Source organism: Scyliorhinus torazame, chromosome 12 (assembly GCF_047496885.1).
Source record: "Scyliorhinus torazame isolate Kashiwa2021f chromosome 12, sScyTor2.1, whole genome shotgun sequence".
Lineage (NCBI taxonomy): Eukaryota > Metazoa > Chordata > Chondrichthyes > Carcharhiniformes > Scyliorhinidae > Scyliorhinus > Scyliorhinus torazame.
In genome coordinates this window covers 11,067,898-11,091,514 of record NC_092718.1, presented here as the reverse complement: position 1 = coordinate 11,091,514, position 23,617 = coordinate 11,067,898, and the positions used below count along the sequence as shown (strand labels likewise).

The 23,617-nt window shown below is 46.2% G+C and overlaps 1 protein-coding gene across 10 annotated transcripts in view; it reads right to left on the bottom strand.

Annotated features, from left to right (window-relative positions):
• The window catches only part of morf4l1 (mortality factor 4 like 1), a 100,020-nt gene that overhangs the window by 71,823 nt on the left and 4,580 nt on the right, over positions 1-23,617 (bottom strand). For 3 of the 10 annotated variants that reach the window (XM_072470411.1, XM_072470409.1, XM_072470410.1), the window contains exons 2-4: positions 21,808-21,854; positions 14,241-14,308; positions 2,129-2,158 (exon numbers count right to left, since the gene is read on the bottom strand). In XM_072470411.1, the coding sequence (XP_072326512.1) occupies positions 2,129-2,158; positions 14,241-14,308; positions 21,808-21,854 (145 nt within the window). Of the gene's footprint in view, positions 1-2,128; positions 2,159-14,240; positions 14,309-19,384; positions 19,520-21,807; positions 21,855-23,617 lie in introns of all 10 variants that reach the window. The other 7 variants (XM_072470413.1, XM_072470414.1, XM_072470415.1 and 4 more) reach the window with 3 other exon arrangements.

The window sequence follows — 23,617 nt, the reverse complement described above, 5'->3', positions numbered from 1 at the left end:
AAGAGAAAACAGTGCTCGAGGAGAATGGCAGGGAAATTGGGATCAGTGGATAGTTTGAGAAAAGTCAGTCATGCAGGCAGAAGGCCTCTGCACTGTAAAAGTCCTACAAGACAATATTTATCTACATAGGCAGCCATGAACATGCATATATCACTTTAAACTCGAGCAGATTTTTCCCATTACTCTGTCACACGAGCTGTCAATGCAAGGCTAAAGCTGCACTGGGAGATTACGCAAATGAAAGATGACCCTACAAAATCAGTACAAGCCACCTCAAGTGTTTCGCAGACAAGCTCGGGCAAAACGGTCTACACCTAGCATAACAGATATTACCCAGCATAAAGAATCTGGGTTATCGAGAGACAACTTCACAGTCTCATCACTGCATGTTGCTGAAATTGAAAATATATTGGAGTCGTAAACAAATTATGTTCTTGGATACAAGGACGGAGCTGCAGATTCCAGAATGTGAGGCCACCAGCTGTGAGATCTTGTAACTGCAGATTGTAATCACAACTGATTAAATTTGTGCCTTTATGTTATTGGAATGTTCTTCCTAAAACCCCTCTGGCCCGGTCAAGCAGCAGCTTCGATCAGATTGTCGTATCCCCATCCGAATCTTGGGGTTCGAGCTCCACCTCAGGACTCGAGTGCATAATCCAGGCCGACACTCTTCAAACACCATTACAAAGAAGAATAACTCTTCAGTTGGCATTTGCTGTTTGTGGGAACTTGTGTGCAATGCTTGCTAATAATACAACTTGACTTCAAGCTCATTTGGGCATTCTGAAGATGCAAAAGGGCCACATAAATTACATTTTACTTTCCTGCTCCACACCTCTCCCCAAGCTTCCAAACAAAAAAACCCTTCCGAACTCGTCTCTACAACCGTGCAATGGGTCGAACATGTCTCATTTTACAGAAGAATCAGAGGCGACGGCAGGCCATTTTGTTTAGTCCTGCGAGATGATACAATCTAGAAACTGATTCAATAATACCTTTCAAAAAGGGTACTAGATAAACACTGGAAGCGGAAGAACTTGCAGGACTTATGGCGGAGAGTGCAGGGGGCAGGGGAACTAACAGGATAACTCTTTCAAAGAGTTGGCACAAGCACAGTGGATCCAATGGCCTCTTTCTGTACTGCATCATTCTCCATTTACCCCCTGTTCATTTTGAGAAATGGCATTCAATATACAAATACAAGTTATTGGAGTGGCAACACTGATTTTAGTAGATCATTAAAACCAGTCTACCTAAAGCAACCTCAGAGCTTTCTGACTTGCAGTAGTGAGTAAAACATTTCAATTTGATGGCAAGATCAGATAACGAACTGTGGTAACGAAAAGCATGACTGGTTGAAACATTTATCAACAGTAGTGGTAATCTGACACTGCATGAGAGGGGGTCAGTCTAACAACACCATCTTCCCTCCTTAAACACAAAAAACTAACTTAAGACACCTCATTAGAGAACGGGTGAAACCAAACAAGATCTGCACTGATATCAGTAGATTGTGTCATTAACCCAGGGTTTTCCCACAAGTTCATTTCTTATGTTAGTTTAGCTTCAACAATTAAAAATCTTGTTCCCTCCTCCGCATAGCTGTCAGAATTTAGTGACACAGGCCCAGCAACCTCCACATCCAAATGGCCATTCTTCATGTTGGATAGTGTGTTGGCAGGCTAGTTGGCCATGACGCACATCACACTTGACTCAATTTTGATTTCAGCTCTTGGCTGCACATGAACACTAGGAGTTAGCAGCTAGTCAGGAACAGAAACCCTGCCTGAATGAATTCGGGAAGAAAACCAACTACTAGTCTTAAATGTATTGGCCCTACAGCTGAGACCAACCTAACTTAGCACAGACCTGGAGCTGAAATGGGAACAATTTGAACATTCCTCCCACCTTATATTTGGAAGCAACTTAATAGCTATTGCCAATATTTGTATAAATTTCATCGACTTTACACCAAGTTGTGTTAATTTTCTTGGAAAACAATCTTGTGGGTTTATACAGTTTCAAAAACCAAATAAAAATAAAATAATTCTGTGAACCAGCATGGAAAAACAATGACATTTTATTTTAGACTAAGTAAAATAATTCTAACTAGTCTTTACAATACCTGTAATCTTGAAGATACCACACACCTAAGCTGTTTGAATAGGTGAAACAATAAAGAATTACATATTTAGCATTTTGTCTCATTAACCTAACCTATAGTTAGATGTAAACAATGCATATCTTCAGGACCCAACTCTAAACATAATGGCATTTAAGTTTTTTGTTGTTGAAGGAAGCAGTGTTGTGGGCACCGCGACAAAGCATCAATTTTGGGACGATTACTTTTCTGAGAAGGGAGTCATCTCTTTGTAATGAGTAAATGCATTTTAAAAATTTGTCCTTGGGATGAGGGCATCGCTGGCCAGCATTTGTTTAGACCATTTCAATGTAATCTCTTACTGTCACATGGTCACAATTCCCGTACCAGCCTCCCCGAACAGGCGCCGGAATGTGGCAACTAGGGGCTTTTCACAGTAACTTCATTTGAAGCCTACTTGTGACAATAAGCGATTTTCATTTCATTTTCATGCAGGCTTCAATGAAGTTACTGTGAAAAGCCCCTAGTCACCACATTCCGGCGCCTGTTCGAGGAGGGCCGGTACGGGAATTGAACCCGCGCTGCTGGCCTTGTTCTGCATTTCAAGCCAGCTGTTTAACCCACTGTGCTAAGCCAGCCCCAGTAAAGGACATTAGTGAACCAGATGGGTATTTACGACAATTAGGAATGGTTTCATTAGACTTTTAATTCCAGATTTACTTTATTAAATTCAAACTTCACCGTCTGCCATGATGGGATTCGAACCCTGGACCCCAGAGCATTACCCTGGGTCTCTGGATTATTAGTCCAGGAACAATATTACTATGGCACCTCCTTCCCTGTTGTAACCAGTAATTTTTTGGCAGGTTGCTCACTGGTCTCTTCTAATATAGTTTCAATATTCAGTAAAACATCCTAATTTTTCTTTTATATAATACTCCCAAGAATGAAAAATAAAGTCACGAATTTCAGTGGTCATGATTTTTCTTTTTACAAATTTACATGCTATTACCTTTGCTAATTTAACTGTCAAACCACTTGAATGCATTGAGCAAACTACAATTTTTTACCAAAATATACAGATCTTACAAGCTGAAGTACAAGCAATTTAAAATTTAGTTTCCTTTCTGGGGGTTTCTTTCTCTCCTTCTGCAGGTATAACGTTTTGCAGGAGTGCAGCTCCAGTTAGTTGGACCCCTCAAGTACTTCCATCGCCCAAGGAACCTGAGCCAAGTGTGCACATCAACCGACGCATCAGTGCAGAAAACAAACCCACCCCCAGTCCCAGCGCTCCTCCACAGGTCACCGAATAGTTGTCAAGAATGAATAACGTTCCCTCAAACATTTTATTTTTGATCTGGACGTATTAATTTTAGTGCGCAGGCATTTTAGACCTTTCACACTGTAATCAAAATGTGCTGACTGGTGTTCAGTCTGCTCAGGAATCTCTGGGTCATTATGCAGCCATACAGCTTGCAGGAAATATTGATGCAGAACCCTGATCACCCCCGTTTCTCCATGTCCCCACTCCCCCACAACCCATCTCGATTTCTCTACATGCTGCCATCGCTCCCAGCATCTTCAAGTCTCTTTGTGCCATTCTTTCATCAAGAAGACAAAGGTCACAAAAGCCCACAACTCTCACTGGGCGCAAACCAGTCACAGTGGCCACAGAAGAGCTGTCAGGGCCCATTCACTTTAGTCTCCCTTCTCTTTATGTTTGAGTTTGTGGGCAGCACAAGTGGCTAGCACTGTGGCTTCACAGCGCCAGGGTCTCAGGTTCGATCCCCACTGGGTGACTGTCTGTCCGCACGTTCTCCCCGTGTCTATGTGGGTTTCCTCCGGGTGCTCCGGTTTCCTTCCACAGTCCAAAGACGTGCAGTTTAGGTGGATTGGCCAAGCTAAATTGCCCTCAAGTGTCCAAAAAAGGTTAGATGGGGTTATTGGGTCAGGGTGGAAGTGAGATCTTAACTGCTGCAGATTCAATGGACCGAATGGCCTCCTTCTGCACTGTATGTTCTATGCTTGTAGAGCAGCACCTGGCCACCAGCCATGGCCAGTCCAGTAGTTTGACCAAGATCAAAAAGCATAGAATCATGGAATTTACAGTGCAGGAGGAGGCCATTCATCCCATCGAGTCTGCACCAGCCCTTCGAAAGAGCATGCAACTTAAGCCGACAACTCCACTCTATCCCTGTAATCCCATCTAACCCTTCTGGACACTAAGACCAATTTAGCATGACCTAACCTGCACATCTTTTCACTGTGGGAGGAAACCTGAGCAGCTGGAGGAAACCCACGCAGACACGGGGTGAACGTGCAGACTCCGCACAGACAGTGACCCAAGCTGGGAATCGAACCTGGGACCCTGGTGCTGTGAAGCCACAGTGCTAACCACTGTGCTACCTTGCCGCCCCAGATCAAAACCTTAGGAATTAGGAGCAGAAGTAGCCAATTCAGCCCCTTGATCCAGCTCCGCCATTCAATTAGGTCAAGGCTGATCTCCCTACCATATCCCTGTAACCCCACCTGGGGTAATTTAGCATGGCCAATCTACCTAACCTGCACACCTTTGCACTGTGGGAAGAAACCGGAGCACCTGGAAGAAATCCACAGAGACACGGGAAGAATGTGCAAATGCCATACTGACAGTCACCCAAGACATTAATTGAATCCGGGTCCTTGATGGGCTTTTCAACCTTGGAGTATTTTACCTTTCATTTTGCCTGTGGTTATGTTCTAACCTGCTCACTAACAATGGGACAGTAGAACTAGAATTCTCCAGTGAAATTTTCACTAACATTTACTAAATTATTGATCAGTAGAGATCTATGAAGCCTATAAATTGCCGCTAGCAGACTTCCGGTTGCGGTGATGCCTTGCTAGCCGCACGTTTCGGCGGCTTCAGCTCCGACGGACCTTCGGGCTCTTTTAAGAGCCCCAACAGGGAATTTTTTGACAACGCAACCCGGTGTGGGGTGTGTAAGAAGGGAGTCCCCCCCCCCCCCCCCCCCCCCCCCCAAACGAAGGAGGAAAAAAACGGCGGCGGCGGCTGCAGCGCGAGGAATCGTCGACCAAAGGGTCAGAAAGAGAGAAGTACAAGATGGCGGCGGAGAAAGCGCAGGCGACATGGGGGCCTGAGCAGGATGAAATTGTGAGACGGTGCGTGGAGCTGCTGAAGAGGGAGGTGCTGACCCCGATGCTACAGGCAATTGAGGGGCTCAAGGAGGCACAAAGGACCCAGGAGATAGAGCTCCGCGTGGTGGAGCAGAAGGTGACGGATAATGAGGACGAGATCCTGGGCCTGGCGGTTAAGACACAGACGCACGAGGCACTTCATAAAAAGTGTACTGAAAGGATCGAGGCCCTAGAAAACGAAGCGCGAAGGAAGAACCTTCGGATACTGGGTCTCCCTGAGGGTGTGGAAGGAGAGGACTGTGGAGCGTATGCAAGTACGATGCTGAGCTCACTGATTGGTGCTGAGGCCCCTACGGGCCCCTTGGAGGTGGAGTGGACAAATCGGATTCCGGCGAGAAGACCAAAAGCGGGAGAACCACCCAGGGCGATAATCGTGCGATTTTACCGCCTTAAGGAAAGAGAAGAGGTCCTGAGATGGGCTAAAAGGGTGCGGAGTAGCAGATGGGAGAATGCAGTGGTACGGGTGTACCAGGATTGGAGTGCGGAGGTGGCGAGAAGGAGGGCGAGCTTTAACCGAGCCAAAGAGGTGTTGCATAAAAAGGAAGGTGAAGTTCTGGATGCTGCAGCCGGCAAGACTATGGGTCACGTATCAGGAGAGACACCATTATTTTGAGACGGCGGAGGAAGCATGGACCTTTATCAAAGAGGAGAAATTGGATCGGAACTGAGGCTGCAGGAAATGTTATTGTTAATGTTATGGTTGAAGTTAATTGAGAAGTAAATTGGGAAGGGGGGAGACATTGGGGAAATGTGGGCGCCGGTGAGGGGGGAAAGACGGGACATAGTTGGAGAAAGGGGAAGGGGAGGGGGAGGGGAAAGGGAGCTGCGCCATAAGAGGCGGGTCAGGTAAAGGGATGTTCCCCGCGCCAGAAAGAATAAGGCGGGAAGACAGGCGCAAGGCGGATGGGAGTTCCCCACACGGGGGGGGGGGGGTCGAGGAGTGAGCAGGAGAAGCCGGGGTCAGTTGAAGTCAGCTGACTTACGGAAGTAATATGGGGGGAGCAATCACGCTAGAAAGAGATCTAGCGCCCGGGGGGGGGGGGGGGAAGAGAGAACTGGGTTGCTGCTGCGGAAATCCAAAAGGAAATGGCTAAAGAGTGGGTGGGCGGGGATGGTGTGCGACGCTGGGGGAGCAAGAGGGAGCGCGGAGGTGGGATATGGGACTGGCCTAGAGAAGGTAATGGCTAGTCGACACGGGAGGGGGGCAGGTAGCCCCCTAGTGAGGCTGATCACGTGGAACGTGAGAGGCCTGAACGGACCGATAAAAAGGGCCCGAGTGCTCGCGCATTTGAAAGGACTAAGGGCAGACGTGGTTATGCTCCAAGAGACGCACCTAAAGGTGGCGGACCAAGTTAGGTTAAGGAAAGGGTGGGTGGGACAGGTGTTCCACTCAGGACTGGACGCAAAGAATAGAGGGGTGGCCATTTTGGTGGGGAAACGGGTAGCATTTGAAGCAAAGAACACCGTAGCAGATAGCGGAAGTAGATATGTAATGGTGAGTGGCAGGCTGGAGGGAATGGAGGTCGTGTTGGTTAATGTGTATGCCCCAAACTGGGACGATGCGGGATTTATGAGACGGATGCTGGGGCGTATACCGGACCTAGAGGTAGGAAACTTGATTTTAGGAGGGGACTTTAATACGGTGCTGGACCCGGGGCTAGATAGATCCAGCTCAAGGACCGGAAGAAGGCCGGCAGCGGCCAAGGTACTTAAGGGGTTTATGGACCAAATGGGGGGGAGTGGATCCATGGCGATTTCTTAGACCTAGGGCTAGGGAGTTCTCCTTCTTCTCCCATGTCCATAAAGCGTACTCCCGGATAGATTTTTTTGTTTTAGGAAGGTCGTTGATCTCTAGGGTGGAAGAAGCGGAGTACTCAGCCATAGCGGTTTCGGATCATGCCCCACATTGGGTGGACCTGGAATTAGGTGAGGAAAGGGAGCAGAGAACACTCTGGCGATTAGATGTGGGACTGATGGCGGATGAGGGAGTGTGTGCAAGAGTGCGGGGGTGTATTGAGAGATTGAGAGATACCTGGAGGTCAATGACGACGGCGAGGTCCCTGTGGGAGTGGTATGGGAAGCACTAAAAGCAGTGGTCAGAGGAGAGCTGATCTCCATTGGGGCCCACAAAAGGAAAACAGAGGCCAAGGAAAGGGAAAGAGTACTGGGGGAGATTTTAAGGGTGGATAGGGAATTTGCAGAGACCCCGGAGGAGGAATTGTACAGGGAGAGGAGACGACTCCAGACGGAGTTTGACCGTCTGACCACCAGAAAGGCGGAGGTACTGTGGAGGAAGGCACAGGGGAGGAGGTATGAATATGGGGAAAAGGCTAGTCGCCTGTTGGCTCATCAATTGCGAAAGAGGGCAGCAGCGAGGGAGATAGGAGGAATTAGAGACGAAAGGGGAGACACGGTGCGAAGGGCAGGAAAGATAAATGAAGTGTTCAAGACCTTCTATGAGGAACTGTATCGGTCGCAACCCCCAGGGGGAGAGGAGGGGATGCGGCAGTTCCTGGACCAATTGAGGTTCCCGAAAGTGGAGGAGCAGGAGGTGGTAGGCCTGGGGGCACCGATTGGGGTGGACGAGGTTATTAAAGGACTGGGAAGCATGCAAGCAGGGAAGGCCCCGGGACCAGACGGGTTCCCGGTGGAATATTACAGAAAATATGTGGACTTGTTGGCCCCGTTGATGGTGAGGACGTTCAATGAGGCCAGGGAAGGGGGGACTCTACCCCCGACAATGTAGGAGGCGACGATATCGTTAATAAAGATCCGTTGCAGTGCGGGTCCTATAGACCCATTTCATTATTGAACGTGGACGCCAAATTGTTGGCAAAGGTACTGGCATCGAGGATAGAGGACTGTGTCCCGGGGGTAGTGCACGAAGACCAGACAGGGATCGTAAAAGGGAGACAACTGAATGTTAACGTGCGACGACTACTAGGGGTGATAATGATGCCCCCAGTGGAGGGGGAGGCAGAGATAGTGGCGGCAATGGATGCAGAGAAGGCATTTGATAGGGTGGAGTGGGAGTATCTATGGGAAGTGTTAGGGAGGTTTGGGTTCGGGAACGGGTTTATTAGCTGGGTTATTCTTCTTTATGGGGCTCCAACGGCAAGTGTAGTTACAGGTCGACATAGATCGGAGTATTTCCGACTATATAGGGGAACAAGACAGGGATGCCCGCTGTCTCCATTGTTGTTCGCGTTGGCGATTGAACCTCTGGCCATGGCGTTGAGAGACGCCAGGAAATGGAGAGGGGTGATTAGAGGGGGAGAAGAACACCGAGTCTCGCTATATGCAGATGACCTATTGTTATACGTGTCGGACCCAGCGGGGGGGATGATAGTTTATGCGAATGTTGAGGGAGTTCGGGGATTTCTCGGGGTATAGGCTAAACATGGGGAAGAGTGAATTATTTGTGATACATCCAGGGGACCAGAGTAGAGAGATAGAAGGCCTGCCTCTAAGGAAAGTGGAAAGAAACTTCCGATACCTGGGGATTCAGATCGCTAGGAGCTGGGGAACCTTGCACAGACTTAATCTGACACGGCTGGTAGAACAAATGGAGGAGGACTTTTAGAGGTGGGACATGCAGCCTCTGTCGCTGGCAGGCAGGGTGCAGGCAATTAAGATGATGGTCCTCCCGAGGTTCTTATTTGTATTTCAATGTCTCCCTATACTAATCACCAAGACCTTTTTTAATAAAATAGACAGGAGCATCACGAGTTTCGTGTGGGCAGGGAAAGTTCCGAGAGTAAGGAGGGGGTTCCTTCAGCGCAGTAGGGACAGAGGAGGATTGGCACTACCGAATTTGGGCGATTACTATTGGGCCGCCAATGTGGCAATGATACGTAAATGGATGATGGAGGGTGAGGGAGTGGCGTGGAAAAGACTGGAGAGAAAGTCCTGTAAAGGAACGAGTTTAGAGGCACTGGTGACGGCGCCGCTACCGTTCTCACCTAAAAGGTTTACCACGAACCCGGTGGTGGCGGCAACTTTGAATATCTGGGGTCAGTGGAGGCGACAGAGAGGGGTGCGGGGAGCCCTGGTGGGGTCCCCAATCAGGAACAACCATAGGTTCGCCCCAGGAAGAATGGATGGAGGATTTCAGAGCTGGTACCAGTGTACCAGTTGGGAATTGGGAGGGTGGGAGATTTATTTATAGATGGTACTTTTGCGAGCTTGGAGCATTGGAGGAAAAGTATAAGTTGCCCCGGGGAAATTTCTTGAGATATATGCAGGTGAGGGCGTTTACTAGACAACAGGTGAGGGAATTTCCGTTGCTCCCGACGCAGGGGATACAGGACAGGGTGCTTTCAGGGGTGTGGGTCGGAGAGGGCAAGGTGTCAGAGATTTACCGAGAGATGAGGGAAGAGGGGGAGGAATCGGTGGGCGAACTAAAAGGAAAGTGGGAAGAAGAACTAGGGGAGGAGATAGAGGAGGGTATGTGGGCTGATGCCCTAAGCAGGGTAAATTCCTCTTCCTCATGCGCCAGGCTTAGCCTGATTCAATTTAAGGTGCTACATAGAGCACACATAACGGGAGCAAGATTGAGCAGGTTCTTTGGAGTGGAGGACAAATGTGGGAGGTGTGGCGGGAGCCCGGCAAACCACGCACATATGTTTTGGGCGTGCCCGGCACTGGAAGGGTATTGGAAGGGAGTGACGGGAGTGATTTCGAAGGTGGTGAAGGCCCGGGTCAAACCAGGCTGGGGGTTAGCTCTATTTGGAGTTGCGGATGAGCCGGGAGTGCAGGAGGCGAAAGAGGCCGACGTTGTGGCCTTTGCGTCCCTAGTAGCCCGGCGCAGGATCCTACTCATGTGGAAGGAGGCGAAACCCCCGGACTGGAGGCCTGGGTAAATGATATGGCGGGGTTCATTAAATTGGAGCAGATAAAGTTTGCCCTGAGAGGATCGGCTCAAGGGTTCACCAAGCGGTGGCAGCTATTTCTCGACTACCTAGGGGAACGTTAGAGGGAAGACAGATGACCAGCAGCAGCAACCCAGGGGGGAGGGGGGAGTTTAGTTTAGTTAAGGTCAAAAGATAATGGGGTTTTGTTATTGGTGTATTGTTAAAAATTTCTGTATTGTTACGTTTGTTTTGTAAGAGGGGGAAAATTGTTGTTTGGGAAAAAAATTTCAATAAAATATATTTTTTTTTTTTAATTGCCGCTAGCACAAAACATTTTGCTGCTGGCCACTGGTATTATTTGGGGGAACAGCCTTTTAATTTGAACAGTAAGAAGTCTCACAACACCAGTGTTAAAGTCCAATAGGTTTATTTGAAATCACAAGCTTTTCGAAACACTGCACCTTCATCAGGTGAAGGTTAATTTGAAGACAGTTTGCCATATTAGTGAGGAAGTACAGCTATTTCTGCCCAAAACAAACAGAGCTGGTACACCACCATGACCTCCAACTTTGAAACTGACAATGTAAAGATTATCCTTTTTGAGCAAGGGCTGCCTGTTTTAAACATGGACATTTCAAGGTGGGGGCTGCAGATTGGACTCCACGACAGGTTATGCAATGAGAATCCCCATCATAAATGTGACAGTAAAATGAAGTCATGCTTGCCTATTTGTTTCAGCCTGATTAACAGAGCTCAAGTTTGTTTCTTGATTTGTTCATGGGGTGTGGGCTTCACTGGCTAGGCCAGCCATTTACTGCTCATCGCCAGTTGCTCTCGAGAAGGTGGGGATGAGCCGCCTTATTGAACCGCTGCAGCCCATGTGGTGTAGGTACACCCACTGTGCTGTAAGGGAGGGTACCCAGATTTTGACCCAGCATCAGTAAAGGACCAGTGATGTATTTCCAAGTCAGAATGGCGTGTGGCTTGGAGGGGAACCTACAGATAGTGGTGTTCCCATGTGCCTGTTGACTTTCTAGGTGGCACACACTGCTGCCACTTTGCATAGTAGAGGGACCAAGTGTTTGTAAAGGGGTGCCAATCTAGCGGCCTGCTTTGTCCTAGATTGTGTCAAGCTTCTTAAGAGTGTTGTTGGAGGTGCACACGTTCAGTAAGTGGAGAATATTCCATCACACCCGTGCCTCGTAGATGGTGGAAAGGCTTTGGGGAATCAGAATTCTCCCCCAATGGGCAAATTCAGAGCAACCCATCCCAAATTGCAAACCATCCCAACATCAATATGCCAGAGGACTTAAAGACCAACATTCACAATGTGGTCACTTTTTTTCGTAGAGATCATAGAATTTACATTCGGCCTATCGAGTCTGCACCGGCCCTTGGAAAGAGCACCCTACTTAAGCCCACGCCTCCACCCTGTCCCTGTAACCCCACCTAACCTTTTGGACCCGAAGGAGCAATTTAGCATGGCCAATCCACCTAATCTGCATAACTTTGGACTGTGGGAGGAAACCGGAGCACCCGCAGGAAACCCACGCAGACACTGGGAGAAAGTGCAAACTCCACACAGACAGTCACCCAAGGGCGGAATTGAACCCGGGTCCCTGGAGCTGTGCGGCAGCAGTGCTAACCATTGTGCTACAAATGATGGCTCTCCTGATGTTTCCCAACACCACGTGTAAAATTTCACAGAATCAGGCGGGTGACTGGCACAGCACCCATCATGCCACCCAATTTTATGCCCCTGCACCCCAGCCTGCCACCCCTCTCGGGAGGATGGTGGTGGTGGGGGGGGGGGCACAAAATTCACACCCACATTTATGCAACAATGCTATGAAATGGCACCTAGTATCCAAATTCCCAAATCCCCTGCCTCTCCTCAAAGTAGAATTTTCAGCAACAATTTTATGGTTCAGCATCTCTATCCTCCTTCAATTTACAACTTATTTCAAACGATAAATCTCTCTCTTGCTTCAAGGATAGTTTCAAGTATTAATACTGTGGCATTCTTGATGCCGGGTCCACAACATTCAGGCAAAATTTCTGCAAAATCAACTTTAATGGGCTAGCCACTATGCCTGGGTGGCCTTTTCTGACTCAAAAGGCTAGGCTCCCGGGCAGGGCAAAGAAAACATGTCAATGACCCTCTGAAGCTTCTTGGAGCACCGGGTCATTGGCCTGACTGGCTGTGAGAAGCTCGCTACCAATCACTCAGAATGACACCTTGCCCTATAAGCTGCATCATGCCTCGAGCCCCAACAACTTAATGACGGAAGCGGAATGGGAAAAGAAAGGATTCAAATCCTACACTCCAGATCCCATCACCTTGTGGGACATCCTGCCCCACGTGACCAAAGGTCTGCAGGTTGATAATTGGCCTACTCAGTCACATGACAACCCTTGGCAGAAATCCATCCTCTTGAGTAGACATCATCCTTAATTCGAGGAACAGCTATGGCTGCAGCATCTATTCTTCAAGGTTACAGAGAAGGTCAGTGTTTGAACAATGTAGCATTAACAAGACGAATAAAATTGAATTCCAATTTCTTTTTTAAGTCTGGGTAACAAATGGCTATTCAAACCATTGAAGTTCTTCTCTCTCACGCAATTTTACCTGGACCAGGTTTCTTTTTTAAAAGAAGTATTTTTATTCCAAATTTTCAACTTTTTATATTTTACAAGAAACCCAACACATTAGAACACACCCAACCCCCCCCCCCCCCCCCCCCCCCAACAGTAATCAACTCTCCAAAATGCAGATGAACCAACCGCAACTCCTGTGGAACCCATCACACGCCCACACCTTAGAGCAAATTTCACCTTCTCCAGTACTGAAGCTAAAGAAATTTGGCATGTCTGCATCGACTCTCACAAACTCTACAGATGTGCAATAGAGAGCATCCTATCTGGCTGCATCACAGCTTGGTATGGCAACTGCTCGGTCCAAGATCGCAAGAAACTGCAGTGTGGTGAACTCAGCCCAACGCATCACACAAGCTTCTCACCCCACATTGATTCTGTATACACCTCCCGCTGCCTCAGAAAGGCAGATAACATTGTCCAAGACCTCTCCCACTCAGGCTTTGCCCTCTTCCAGACCCTTCCATCAGGCAGAAGGTACAGAAGTCTGAAGACCCGCACATGCAGATATAGGAACAGCTTCTTCCCCACAGCTACAAGACTCCTCAACGACTCCCCCTTGGACTGATCTGTTCCCTGTTAGAACACTACTCACGATTCCCTATGCTGCTCTTGCTCATGTATTTGCTTTGTTTGGCCCCTTGTTCCGCACTGTAACCAATCACTGTTTGTCGATGTACCATTTGTCAATGTTCTCTTTTGATTATTCTTTTTGTTTACCATGTACATAATGTGTACGTTCCCTCGCCTGCAGAAAAATACTTTTCACTGTACTTCGGTACATGTGACAATAAATCAAATCAAATCCAGCAGGTCCTCCCTGCCACCCCGAGGCACAGGGTGGACAAGCTGACCTCCACCCCAACAATACCCGCCTGGGAGCAATCAGCAAGGTGAAGGCTAAGACATCTACCCCCGCACCCACCTTCAGCTCCGGCCAGTCCGACACCCCGAATATGGCTTTAGGGGACCGGGCTCCACGTCTATGTGCGGAACCCCGAAATGGTGATGATAACCACCCTCCAAAACCTTCCCAGCTTCAGGCAAGACCAGACACATGCACATGATTCGTAGGGCCCCTCCCACATCGCTCCCAGATATCCTCCACCCCCTCGAACAGCCGGCTCATCCTGGACTTTGTTAGGTGCGCCCTGTACACCACCTTCAGCTGGATCAGCCCCGGCCTCACACACAAGGTTCGGGCATCCACCCTCCACGGTACCTCACCCCCCCCCCCCCCCCCCCCCCCCCCCCCCCCATTAACCCAAAGGTCTCATTCAGCTCCTCCAAGCTACCTGGGTCATGTTTGATAGAATACCTTGGATTTGTATCCAAGGTATACTAATAAATCGACATTAGACAATACCTTTCCCATTCAAGCATATTCACAATCTTGATGGAACCTCTTATCGTCTGTATTTTATACTTACTTTTTATTCCAGCCACTATAATGTATGAAGTACTTCACTTGTTTGTCCTTTATAGCAACCTTTACACACTAGAATACAAAAAAAAGAAAATAAACTAGATTAAGTTCAGCACTATTTAAAACACAGCGACGTTTGAGGTATCATTAGAAATAGTACACATAGTACAATACATTTTTGATATACTTAAAATGATGTAGAAGCCAAAGGTATGTTCATCGAATAGCAGCTTAATATTGTAAGACTACTTGCAAAGAATAGCTTGCTTGAGAAAGAAAAAAATAGTAACCATCCCAAGAGAAAGGGCAAATGTGCGTGATCCTCTAAGGTACCTGTCGCCAATCATAGAATCCCTACAGTGCAGTCTACACAGACTCTCTGAAAGAGCACCTTACCTAGGCCCACTCCCCCACCCCATCCCTGTAACTCCATAACCCCACCTTACCTTTGGACACTACGGGCAATTTAGCATGACCAATCCACTTAACCTGTTCATCTTTGGATGGTAGGAGGAAACTGGAGAACCCGGAGGAAACCCACGCAGACATGGGGTGACAGTGTAAATTTCACAGTCACTCAAGGCCGTAGCTGAACCCGTGCCAGTGGCTTTGTGAGGCAGCAGTGCTAATCGCTGTGCCACCGTGCTGCCCCGGGTCCGTGAGGCAGCAGTGCTAACTGCTGTGCCGCCATGGGTCCCTGTGAGGCAGCACTGCTAACCACTGTGCCACCGTGGTGCCCTGGCACTGTGAGGCAGCAGTGCTGACCACTGTGCCACCCTGGCACTGAGGCAGCAGTGCTAACCACTGTGCCACCCTGGCATTGTGATGCAGCAGTGCTAACCACTGTGCCACCGTGGTGCCCTGGCACTGTGATGCAGCAGTGCTAACCACTGTGCCACCGTGGTGCCCTGGCACTGTGATGCAGCAGTGCTAACCACTGTGCCACCCTGTATCAAATGCATTTTGAAAATCCATATACATCAGATCAACAACTTTTTCTTCCTCAAAAAACTCCAGGAAGTTACTTAAACATGATTTTCCCTTAATGAATCCATGTTGGCTTTCCTTAATTATCTTGTACTTGTCTAAGTGACCTGATTTTGCCCCGAACTATAGTTTCCGGAAGTTTCTAATGAAGCCAGGCTGACTGGTCTGTAGTTGCTGGGTTTAACCTCACATCCATTTTTGGACAATGATGTAACATTCCCAATTCTCCAGTCCTCTCAAACCACCCGTGTCCAAGGAAGACTGGAAGACTATCATTGCTCTGTAATTTCTACTCTCATCTCCCTCCGCATCCTTGGATACTTACTTATATACTCACAGAAGACATTGGAATTCCCTTTTATGTCAGCTGCAAGTGTTTTTGCATGCTCCTTCCTTGTTTTTCTAATTAGCTTTTTCACTTCCCCTCTGGTCCTTCTGTATTCAGCCCCTAATTCCCCATTGTATTTTCAACCTGACATCTGTCATAGGTACATTCCTTCCTTTTCATCTTCACCTCTATCTCACTTGTCATGCAGGGTACTCTGGATTTATTATCCCTACCTTTCCCTTTCAAGCAGATATGCCATGACATTGCCTGCAACACTTTTTCTTTGAATCTGTCCCATTGTTCAGCCACCAACTTTTCTGCCAGTAACTGATTCGATTCAAATGTATTCTTATCTCATTGAAGTTAACTCTACTCCCCCCAGCCACCCCATCTCCCCCAGACACCCGTCACCCCGAATCCCCCAGACACCCCCCTCGCCCCTATATATAGGTCAGCTATGTCCCAATCTCTGTTCCCACTGTTGTAACAGAACAAGCATTCCTTCACCACAGCCAAGGCACGGTATGCTCTCCATCCATCTAGGAATGACTGAATAACCCCAATGAGATTTAACCTCAATATCTCCTGGCCTAAGCTCTGATATTCCAATATAGTTACCAAACCTTTCCAATTAAATGCCAACTGCGGATAAATAAAACCAAAGTATGGAATGAATTTCTGGGGCTAAGCAATAAACTCCACTTACAATACTGTACCCCTAAAACACAAGCCGATATTCATATATTAAACAGAACAGTCAGGTTGTAAACAAATAAATCAAAGCTAGTGCCACTAATTTAAGTTGCACTGAAAAAACAGACTGAATAAAATAGATCAATCCTCAAAACTGCTTGAAAAGATTCCAGAATGCCACTGCATTTGACTGGGCAATATTAAGAGTTTGGGGCAGCACGGTGGCACAGTGGTTAGCACTGCTGCATCACGGCGCCAAGGGCCCAGGTTCAATCCCAGTCCGGGGTCACTGTCCTTGTGGAGTTTGCACTCACCCAGTATCTGCGTGGGTCTCACCACCACAACCCAAAGATGTGCAGGGTATGTGGATTGGCCACGCTAAATTGCCCCTTAATTGGTTAAAAAAAAAATTGGGTACTCTAAAATTAAGAAAAAGACTCAAATTCATAGAATCCCTACAGTACAGAAGGAGGCCATTCGGCCCATCGAGTCTGCACCGACCCTCCGAAAGAACACTCCACCTATGCCCACTCTACCGCCCCATCCCTGCAGCCCCATGACCTAATCCACACATATTTGGTCACTATCCACCTAACTTGTATATCTTTGGACTGTGGGAAGAAACCAGAGCACCCAGAGGAAACCCACGCAGACACGGGGAGAAAGTGCAAACTCCACAGTCATACAAGGTCGGAATCAAATCCAGGTCCTCGGCGCTGTGAGAGAGCAGTGCTAACCAGTATCCACCCAACATCCAGTACTCTAAAATATCAAAAACCTTCACTCTCACGTAATAAAATGGACTGAACTGGATCAGTCACTAAAATCAATGAATTTAATATTATTCCCCTAAACGGAATACAAGCACTCATGAAAGGGAAGACATCAGTTTCCAATTTTGATTGAAGTTTACCTACAATGTTATACAAACCGGGTGCCTCCCCAAAATAATTCAGTGCCCGTCTTTGCTGCCAGAGCTCTGGGAGGAACAGCAGGAAAGGGGCAAGCGTCAGCCTTTGTCACCCTCCCAGGGAATTTAAAGTAGATGCTAAAACCTGGATTTCTGGTTAGGTCAGCATCTATTGCCTGTCTAATTGTCTCGAGTCAGTGCTGGTGAGCCACCTTCTTTAATTGCAGCAGTGCATACAAAATAAGAGTAAGCAGCAGGTGCACGTCACTCGGCCATTCAATAAGATCATGGCTGATCTGATTGTAACTGAAACGTGGCCTTTCCAGCTACCCCCAATGATGCGGTTCCCAGCATCTGCTGCCTTTGTCCTGCTAGGTGGTAAAGATCATGAGTTTGGAATGTGCTGTTGAAGGAGCCTTGGGTGACACGGTGTAGTGCATCTGGTGGATGGTGCACACTACTGCCACTTTGCATCACTGATGGTGGGAGTTCACATATGTGGGTGGGATGCCAATCAAACGGGATGCTTTTCCCTGTATGATATTGAGCTTCTTGCATGCATGTTGTTGGAGCTGCACTCACCCAGGCAAGTGGAGAGTATCCCATCACACTCCTGACTTGTGCCTTGTAGATGGTGGACAGACTTTGGGGAGTTAGGAGATAAGTTACTCTCCAAGAATTCCCAGCCTCCGGCCTGCTCTTGAAGCCACAGTATTTACATGGCTGGTGCAGCTCAGTTTCTGGTCCATGGTAATCCCAGAATGTTGATAGTAAGGGATTCAACGATGATAATGCCATAGAATGTCAAGAGGAGATGGCTGGATTCTCTTGTGGGTCATTGCCTGGCACTTGTGCAGCACAATGTTTATCACTTATCAGCCCAAGCCTGAATGTTGTCTCGGTCTTGCTGCATATAAGCACAGACAGCTTTAGCATCTGAGTCATAAATGGTGAACAGTGTGCAATCATCGTCAAAGATCCCCACTGCTGACCTTGATGAACAGGAGGTCATTGATGATGCAGCTGAAGACGGATGGGTCAAGGACACTATCTTAAGGAACTTCTACAGTGATGCCCTGGGACTGAGATGATTGACCTCCAACAGTCAAAACCATTTTCCTTTGACCCCAACCAGTGAAGAACTTTCCCTCTAATTCCCATGCTTTGCAAAGGCTCCTTGATGCCACATTCGGTCAAATGCTGCCATGTTGTCAAGGGAAATTACTCTCAATGGAGTTGAACTGCCTATCGATGGGCTCCTACTGGAAAGTGAATCGGCTGGGACACCAACGGAGCTATCGAGTTTTTAAGAAAGGAGCTTTAGAGGGATGAGAATTCCTACTTCAATTACACATTTCCAAATGGAGGCCAATCATGGCTTTAAAATGTACACTGTATATCCCTCAATTCGTTCCCTGAGAATTCCTTTGGAACTTAAACCTTAATTTGTAAACAAAAGTGGCCAATTTAATGCAGATCATAATTTCTCATTAGTACTCAAAGCCTTTTCCCTTTTTATCTCGCACTGATTTTTGTGCAACTGAAACTTGAAGGAGTTGATTAAATACACAGCGCCTACTGCACAACATGAGCAATTGGAGAAAATATGAAACCCATCAACGTGAAGTGCCCAGGCAATGCTTCAAACAGCTATATTAACAGGGCATGCTCGGAACAAATAACCTTGGATTCACGACATTTCAAAAAGAATCCCAGTCTGTGCAAAATGATCTGATCTCAGTTGGTAAGACGGTAAAGATATCACATACCCTCTTAGCCCTATGACAGGAAGGTGGGGAGAGGCCATTCCTATCATTTTTTTTTTTAAAACAAGGAATATCCGCCATGCTTGTGAAAGTAAAGTTAGTGAGTACCTTAAATAGACGAATGAAAAGTAGCCATTCTATGAAGACAGAAAATGACCGTGGCCTTTTGGGTGTCCTCCCAGATGGATTACCACCCATCGTACTGCCCTGCCCCCCCCCCCCCCCCCAATCCCACCCCAACATAAAAACACATCCAAGCCCTGTCCACCCAGATAGCCAAATCCTACGTTTCTGGTTTACAGGCTAAATTTTGTTGTCAGCACAAGAGATGAAAGAACCTTCCCTGCCTGAAAATGTAAATAGTTTAAGGAGGACAGGAAAAACAACACTGTTCATGACAGAAACGATCAAGGAGAAATTTAACAACAGGAATTTAAAATTATGAAGTTATGATAAACAACAACCTTGCATTCACATAGAGCCTTGAAGTAAGTGTTGGCAAGCTGTTCAAACACAGTGGCAGAACCAAGTCCAATCCTGCCAATGAACACACGCACTTGCTAATTAGAAGTTACTGGAAATGATGAGAAACAGGAACCCTTGTAATTAAAACAGAAAATAGTGGAGCACATATATTACATTTCGTAGCATTTGGGAGAAGAGCGAGCAGGCTCTTTGTTAGATTAGAAAAGGAAAAGCACTTTACCCAGTAGTGACCAACACAAAATGGGGAGAACAATTTCCTGCACTTTCATCATTGCTGTGAACATGTTCATTCATGTTCTTTATTATTTGTCCTGGGAAGCAGGTGATGCTAGCAAGAATACTTTGATTGCACATCTCCAAACAAAATAGACCCTTCAGTGCAGAAAATTGGAGACTTGTCAAGCAAGTGTGTTTAGGATTGTGGAACCAAACCAAATAAATGGAGTTACGGTACAGACTAGCCAAACAAACTCAAGACAGTTGTTCTGATGTTTAAAACTCTATAGTGTGTTGATTGGATTCACGTGCACACAGGGTAGGAATAACAGGTTCCTTTGGAGAATGGCATTGATGAATCAGTTTCATCGCTATGACAATCTGGCGGCAATTTAGTCATTTTGTTTTTATTTTCTGCCATTCGGAGGAGTTTTACAGAATGATACGCTGCAGCATATTCTCCCCATGTCTGCGTGGGTCTCACCCCCACAACCCAAAGATGTGCAGGGTAAGTGAATTCACCACGCTAAATTGCCCCTTAATAGGAAAAAAAGGAATTGGGCACCAAATTTATTTTCAATTTTTTTTAAAAAGAATGATACAATGCAGAACAAGGCTGTGCCTGCCATGCCTGTCAGCTCTTCGAAACAGCTACCCACTTAATCCCACTCCCCTTCTCTTTATCCATCACCTTGTAATGTATCTTCTTTTTCAAGTATTTATCCAATTCCTCTTTGAAAGTTACTCTTGAATCTGTTTTCACTGCCCTTTTCAAGCAGATAATAAAAACCCAGATAATTCTTCTCTCGCGATTTTTAAAGCCTATTTCTTTTCAGATGCCAACGAGCGTGCTATAGATATCAGACATGCAGTTTATGTTCATAGATATCAGATTTCCTTTCAAATCACCATCTTTGCAGTATCTGATGATTCTCTTATTGGGGTTGGTTCGCGCTCTTACTCTATTCTTTTGTGTCAATTCCCTTCTCAACCCATTGAAAACACGGTTAGGGTCCTCCAATGTGATAATTCCAATGCACATCAATACATTTTGAAGTCCATGACTTCAACATTCACCCCAAGCCCCCTTCCAGTGTAACTGAAGCAAATTATATTCTCCATATCCTTCATTCTACACAACTCACCCCCCACCCCTCCAATTTTTGTAGTCTTGTATAGCCTGCAAATCAGTGACTGCCATCTGTATGTTCTATGTATCTCTAACCTTTGGTGAAGGTTTCCTTCACCTACTGTGATTCTTGGCCTCATTATCAGCTCTTACATCAAATGAAACTTCCTTTATAGCTGTAACTAACATCATGGAGCAGAGTTCCCTTTTTTGTGCCAAATACAAAACTTCTGATTAAATTGTTAACTCTGTAAAGGCCAAATCTATCCAGCACTTACTGCTTCTATATTTGAACAGCCTCTTTTAGCAACTAACAATTCGGCACAGGATACAAGAACAAAACTGGTCTGATCAGTAGGATTCTCCCTCTCACCACCCCACAAACAGCAACCATTCTCATCTTTCTCTGTTTTTATTTGGTTGTAGTTCGGAAGAGCTGTGACAATCCTGCCATTCCTCCTAAACTGCAAATACATTGTCCTCCTTACTCATTTGGAAGCAAGACTAGTTTGCAGTCTCCAACTCTAACCCACTCTTTTCCAGGATGTGAATATGTGGACTCCTTATGCCCCTCTGCAACCCAAGCTTCAAATCATGAATTTACCTCTGCCGTCTTTTACTGTTCTTCAATCTTGGGAGTCTTCCCAGTAACTAAGAAACCCTTACTTGGGTATCTCAAGAAAAATAGCTCCATAGCCAGTACAAAGATAGAAAAAGTTGCATATGCTGCCTTACAAATAAAGCAGAAATGGTCAACAAACCAGTTTCAGTTCTGATGAATCCATAATTGAAACATCCCCCCCCTCGATACAAGCCAATTAATCGGTCATCTATGTCCAACAATTTCCTGTTATCACTTTCTCCCTAAAGACCATATTTACCAGGAGACAGATTTCAGATTGGTTTGCAGAGATATTGCTGCTTTATTGAAAAGAAAGATTATATTTTCCTGACTGAACAAATATACCAGCCGTAACTTGGTAATAGAAACCAAATAAAGATGCATTTCGCCAAACAGAAAACCTCTTGAAAGAAGAGTGCTTCTGGAGCACATACCTTTGCCTCATAAAGCAATGGCCCATGGAAACACAAGACACGTTCACCTGGTAAAAAAAAAGGGAACAAAAGTGATTCATTCCATAAAGGTTGACATTCAATCTTTAGTACAATTGCATTGAAATCAGCAAAATGACTAACACCGCCATCCACCCCACCGACCACATTTTTCCAGGAAATAACTTTTATATTCCAGTTTATTTAACTCCGAAATTATAACGAGTTGTTTAATTTGAATTAATATCACGCACACAACTTCGCTGGTGTTTTGTTAATATTGTTGAACTAAAATGACCAGAAGACTCAACTATTTTCCCAGCAAATACAACTTTGAATCACCAGGAATTGAGCACATTTTACTGAAACAGTCCACCATCTTGCTTTCTGGAGGTCAGTCACATCACATTCCCACTGCAAGTACTGGCAATAATGGTCTGGAGAGTATCTGCATATTTCAACAATTCGATGCCTGTCTGTGCTAACTATGCTGTTCAGCATTTCTATCTGGCCTCACTAATGCCCCATGTCCAGTGGCATGGGTTTGGGAGAGCTGGGAGTGAATCAAACAGAGGGGGTGCCCCCCCCCCCCCCCCCCTCCCAAATTCCTAGATCCCCTAGAAGAGGAAACATCCTCTTGGCAGCTACCGTGTCCAAGCCCCCTCAGGATGTGTTTCAATAAGATCACCTCTCATTCTTCTAAAATCCAACACGCGTAAGCCAAATCTGCTCAACCTTTCCTCATAAGACAACCTTTTCATGTAATGAATTCCCTTAATCCAGGAATCAGATCAGGGACCTTCTGTAAACGGCTTCCAACGCAGTTATACACAATACGCTAGTCGTACCAAAGTCAGACTGTGGTGGGAATGAGAGGGCAGCATTATATTACTTCAAATGGCAAACATTAGACCACGAACCAGCAGAATGTTTGAATCACTTTATAAATTTGAGAAGGGGGTTGAATTGAAAGAAGATGGATTGTATAGCATCTTATACAACCTCAGGACACGTCAAAACGCTCAATAGAAAATACCCAGTGCTGTCATAAGTGTAAGGTCGGAGGCACAGTATCCAATTTGTGTGGATCAAGGGCCCACAAACATCATCGATAAAGAAATCAGATCTGATTCATTTAAGTGCTGTTTGTTCGGCAATAAATATTGACCAGGACTTTATATACTGCATATACATACTGATTCAGAGGTTCGAAATGTTGAACCAGTGGCCACTCAAAGGTCTCATGCAGCTGCCACTGACATGTGCCTCATGTTAATGAGCCAGTCAGCCAGAAAACAGAGGGCTGGTGGGGAGGGTGAACCAAAGATGAAGGAGAGGATGTTTTTTTAATTAAAGGGGCCAGGGTGGGTGGGGGGGATTAATTTGAATCAGTGCATCATTAAATGTTTCAGTTCAAAATTAAAACTGAATAAGAATAATTACCTGGCCCTTATTGTTAGAAAAACAAAAGTAGTTTTTAAGGGATTTATATTTGTATTGGTAAACATAAGCAAGGTATAGTTTGAAGTGAGTTTAATTTAATGTTTCTGTGGAAAGAAGGGTAAAACCTTTTGCTCGATTAATGCTGGACAAAGGTGTTTCTGTGTTGATTCAGTTACAACTGTTTCTATTGTGCTTAGAAAGCGGCACGTCATGAAGAGCAAATAAACTGGAAGTATGTGGCCGTTGCTTAGCAACTGGGGCCTTGTAAGGTAGAAATGCTTTTAAGTTTTAGCTGGATACATTGCGATTGAAGAAAGACATCTGGGAGTGAGCAGCTCTCAATTTTGCAAGACTGGGGCAGGACTACAAA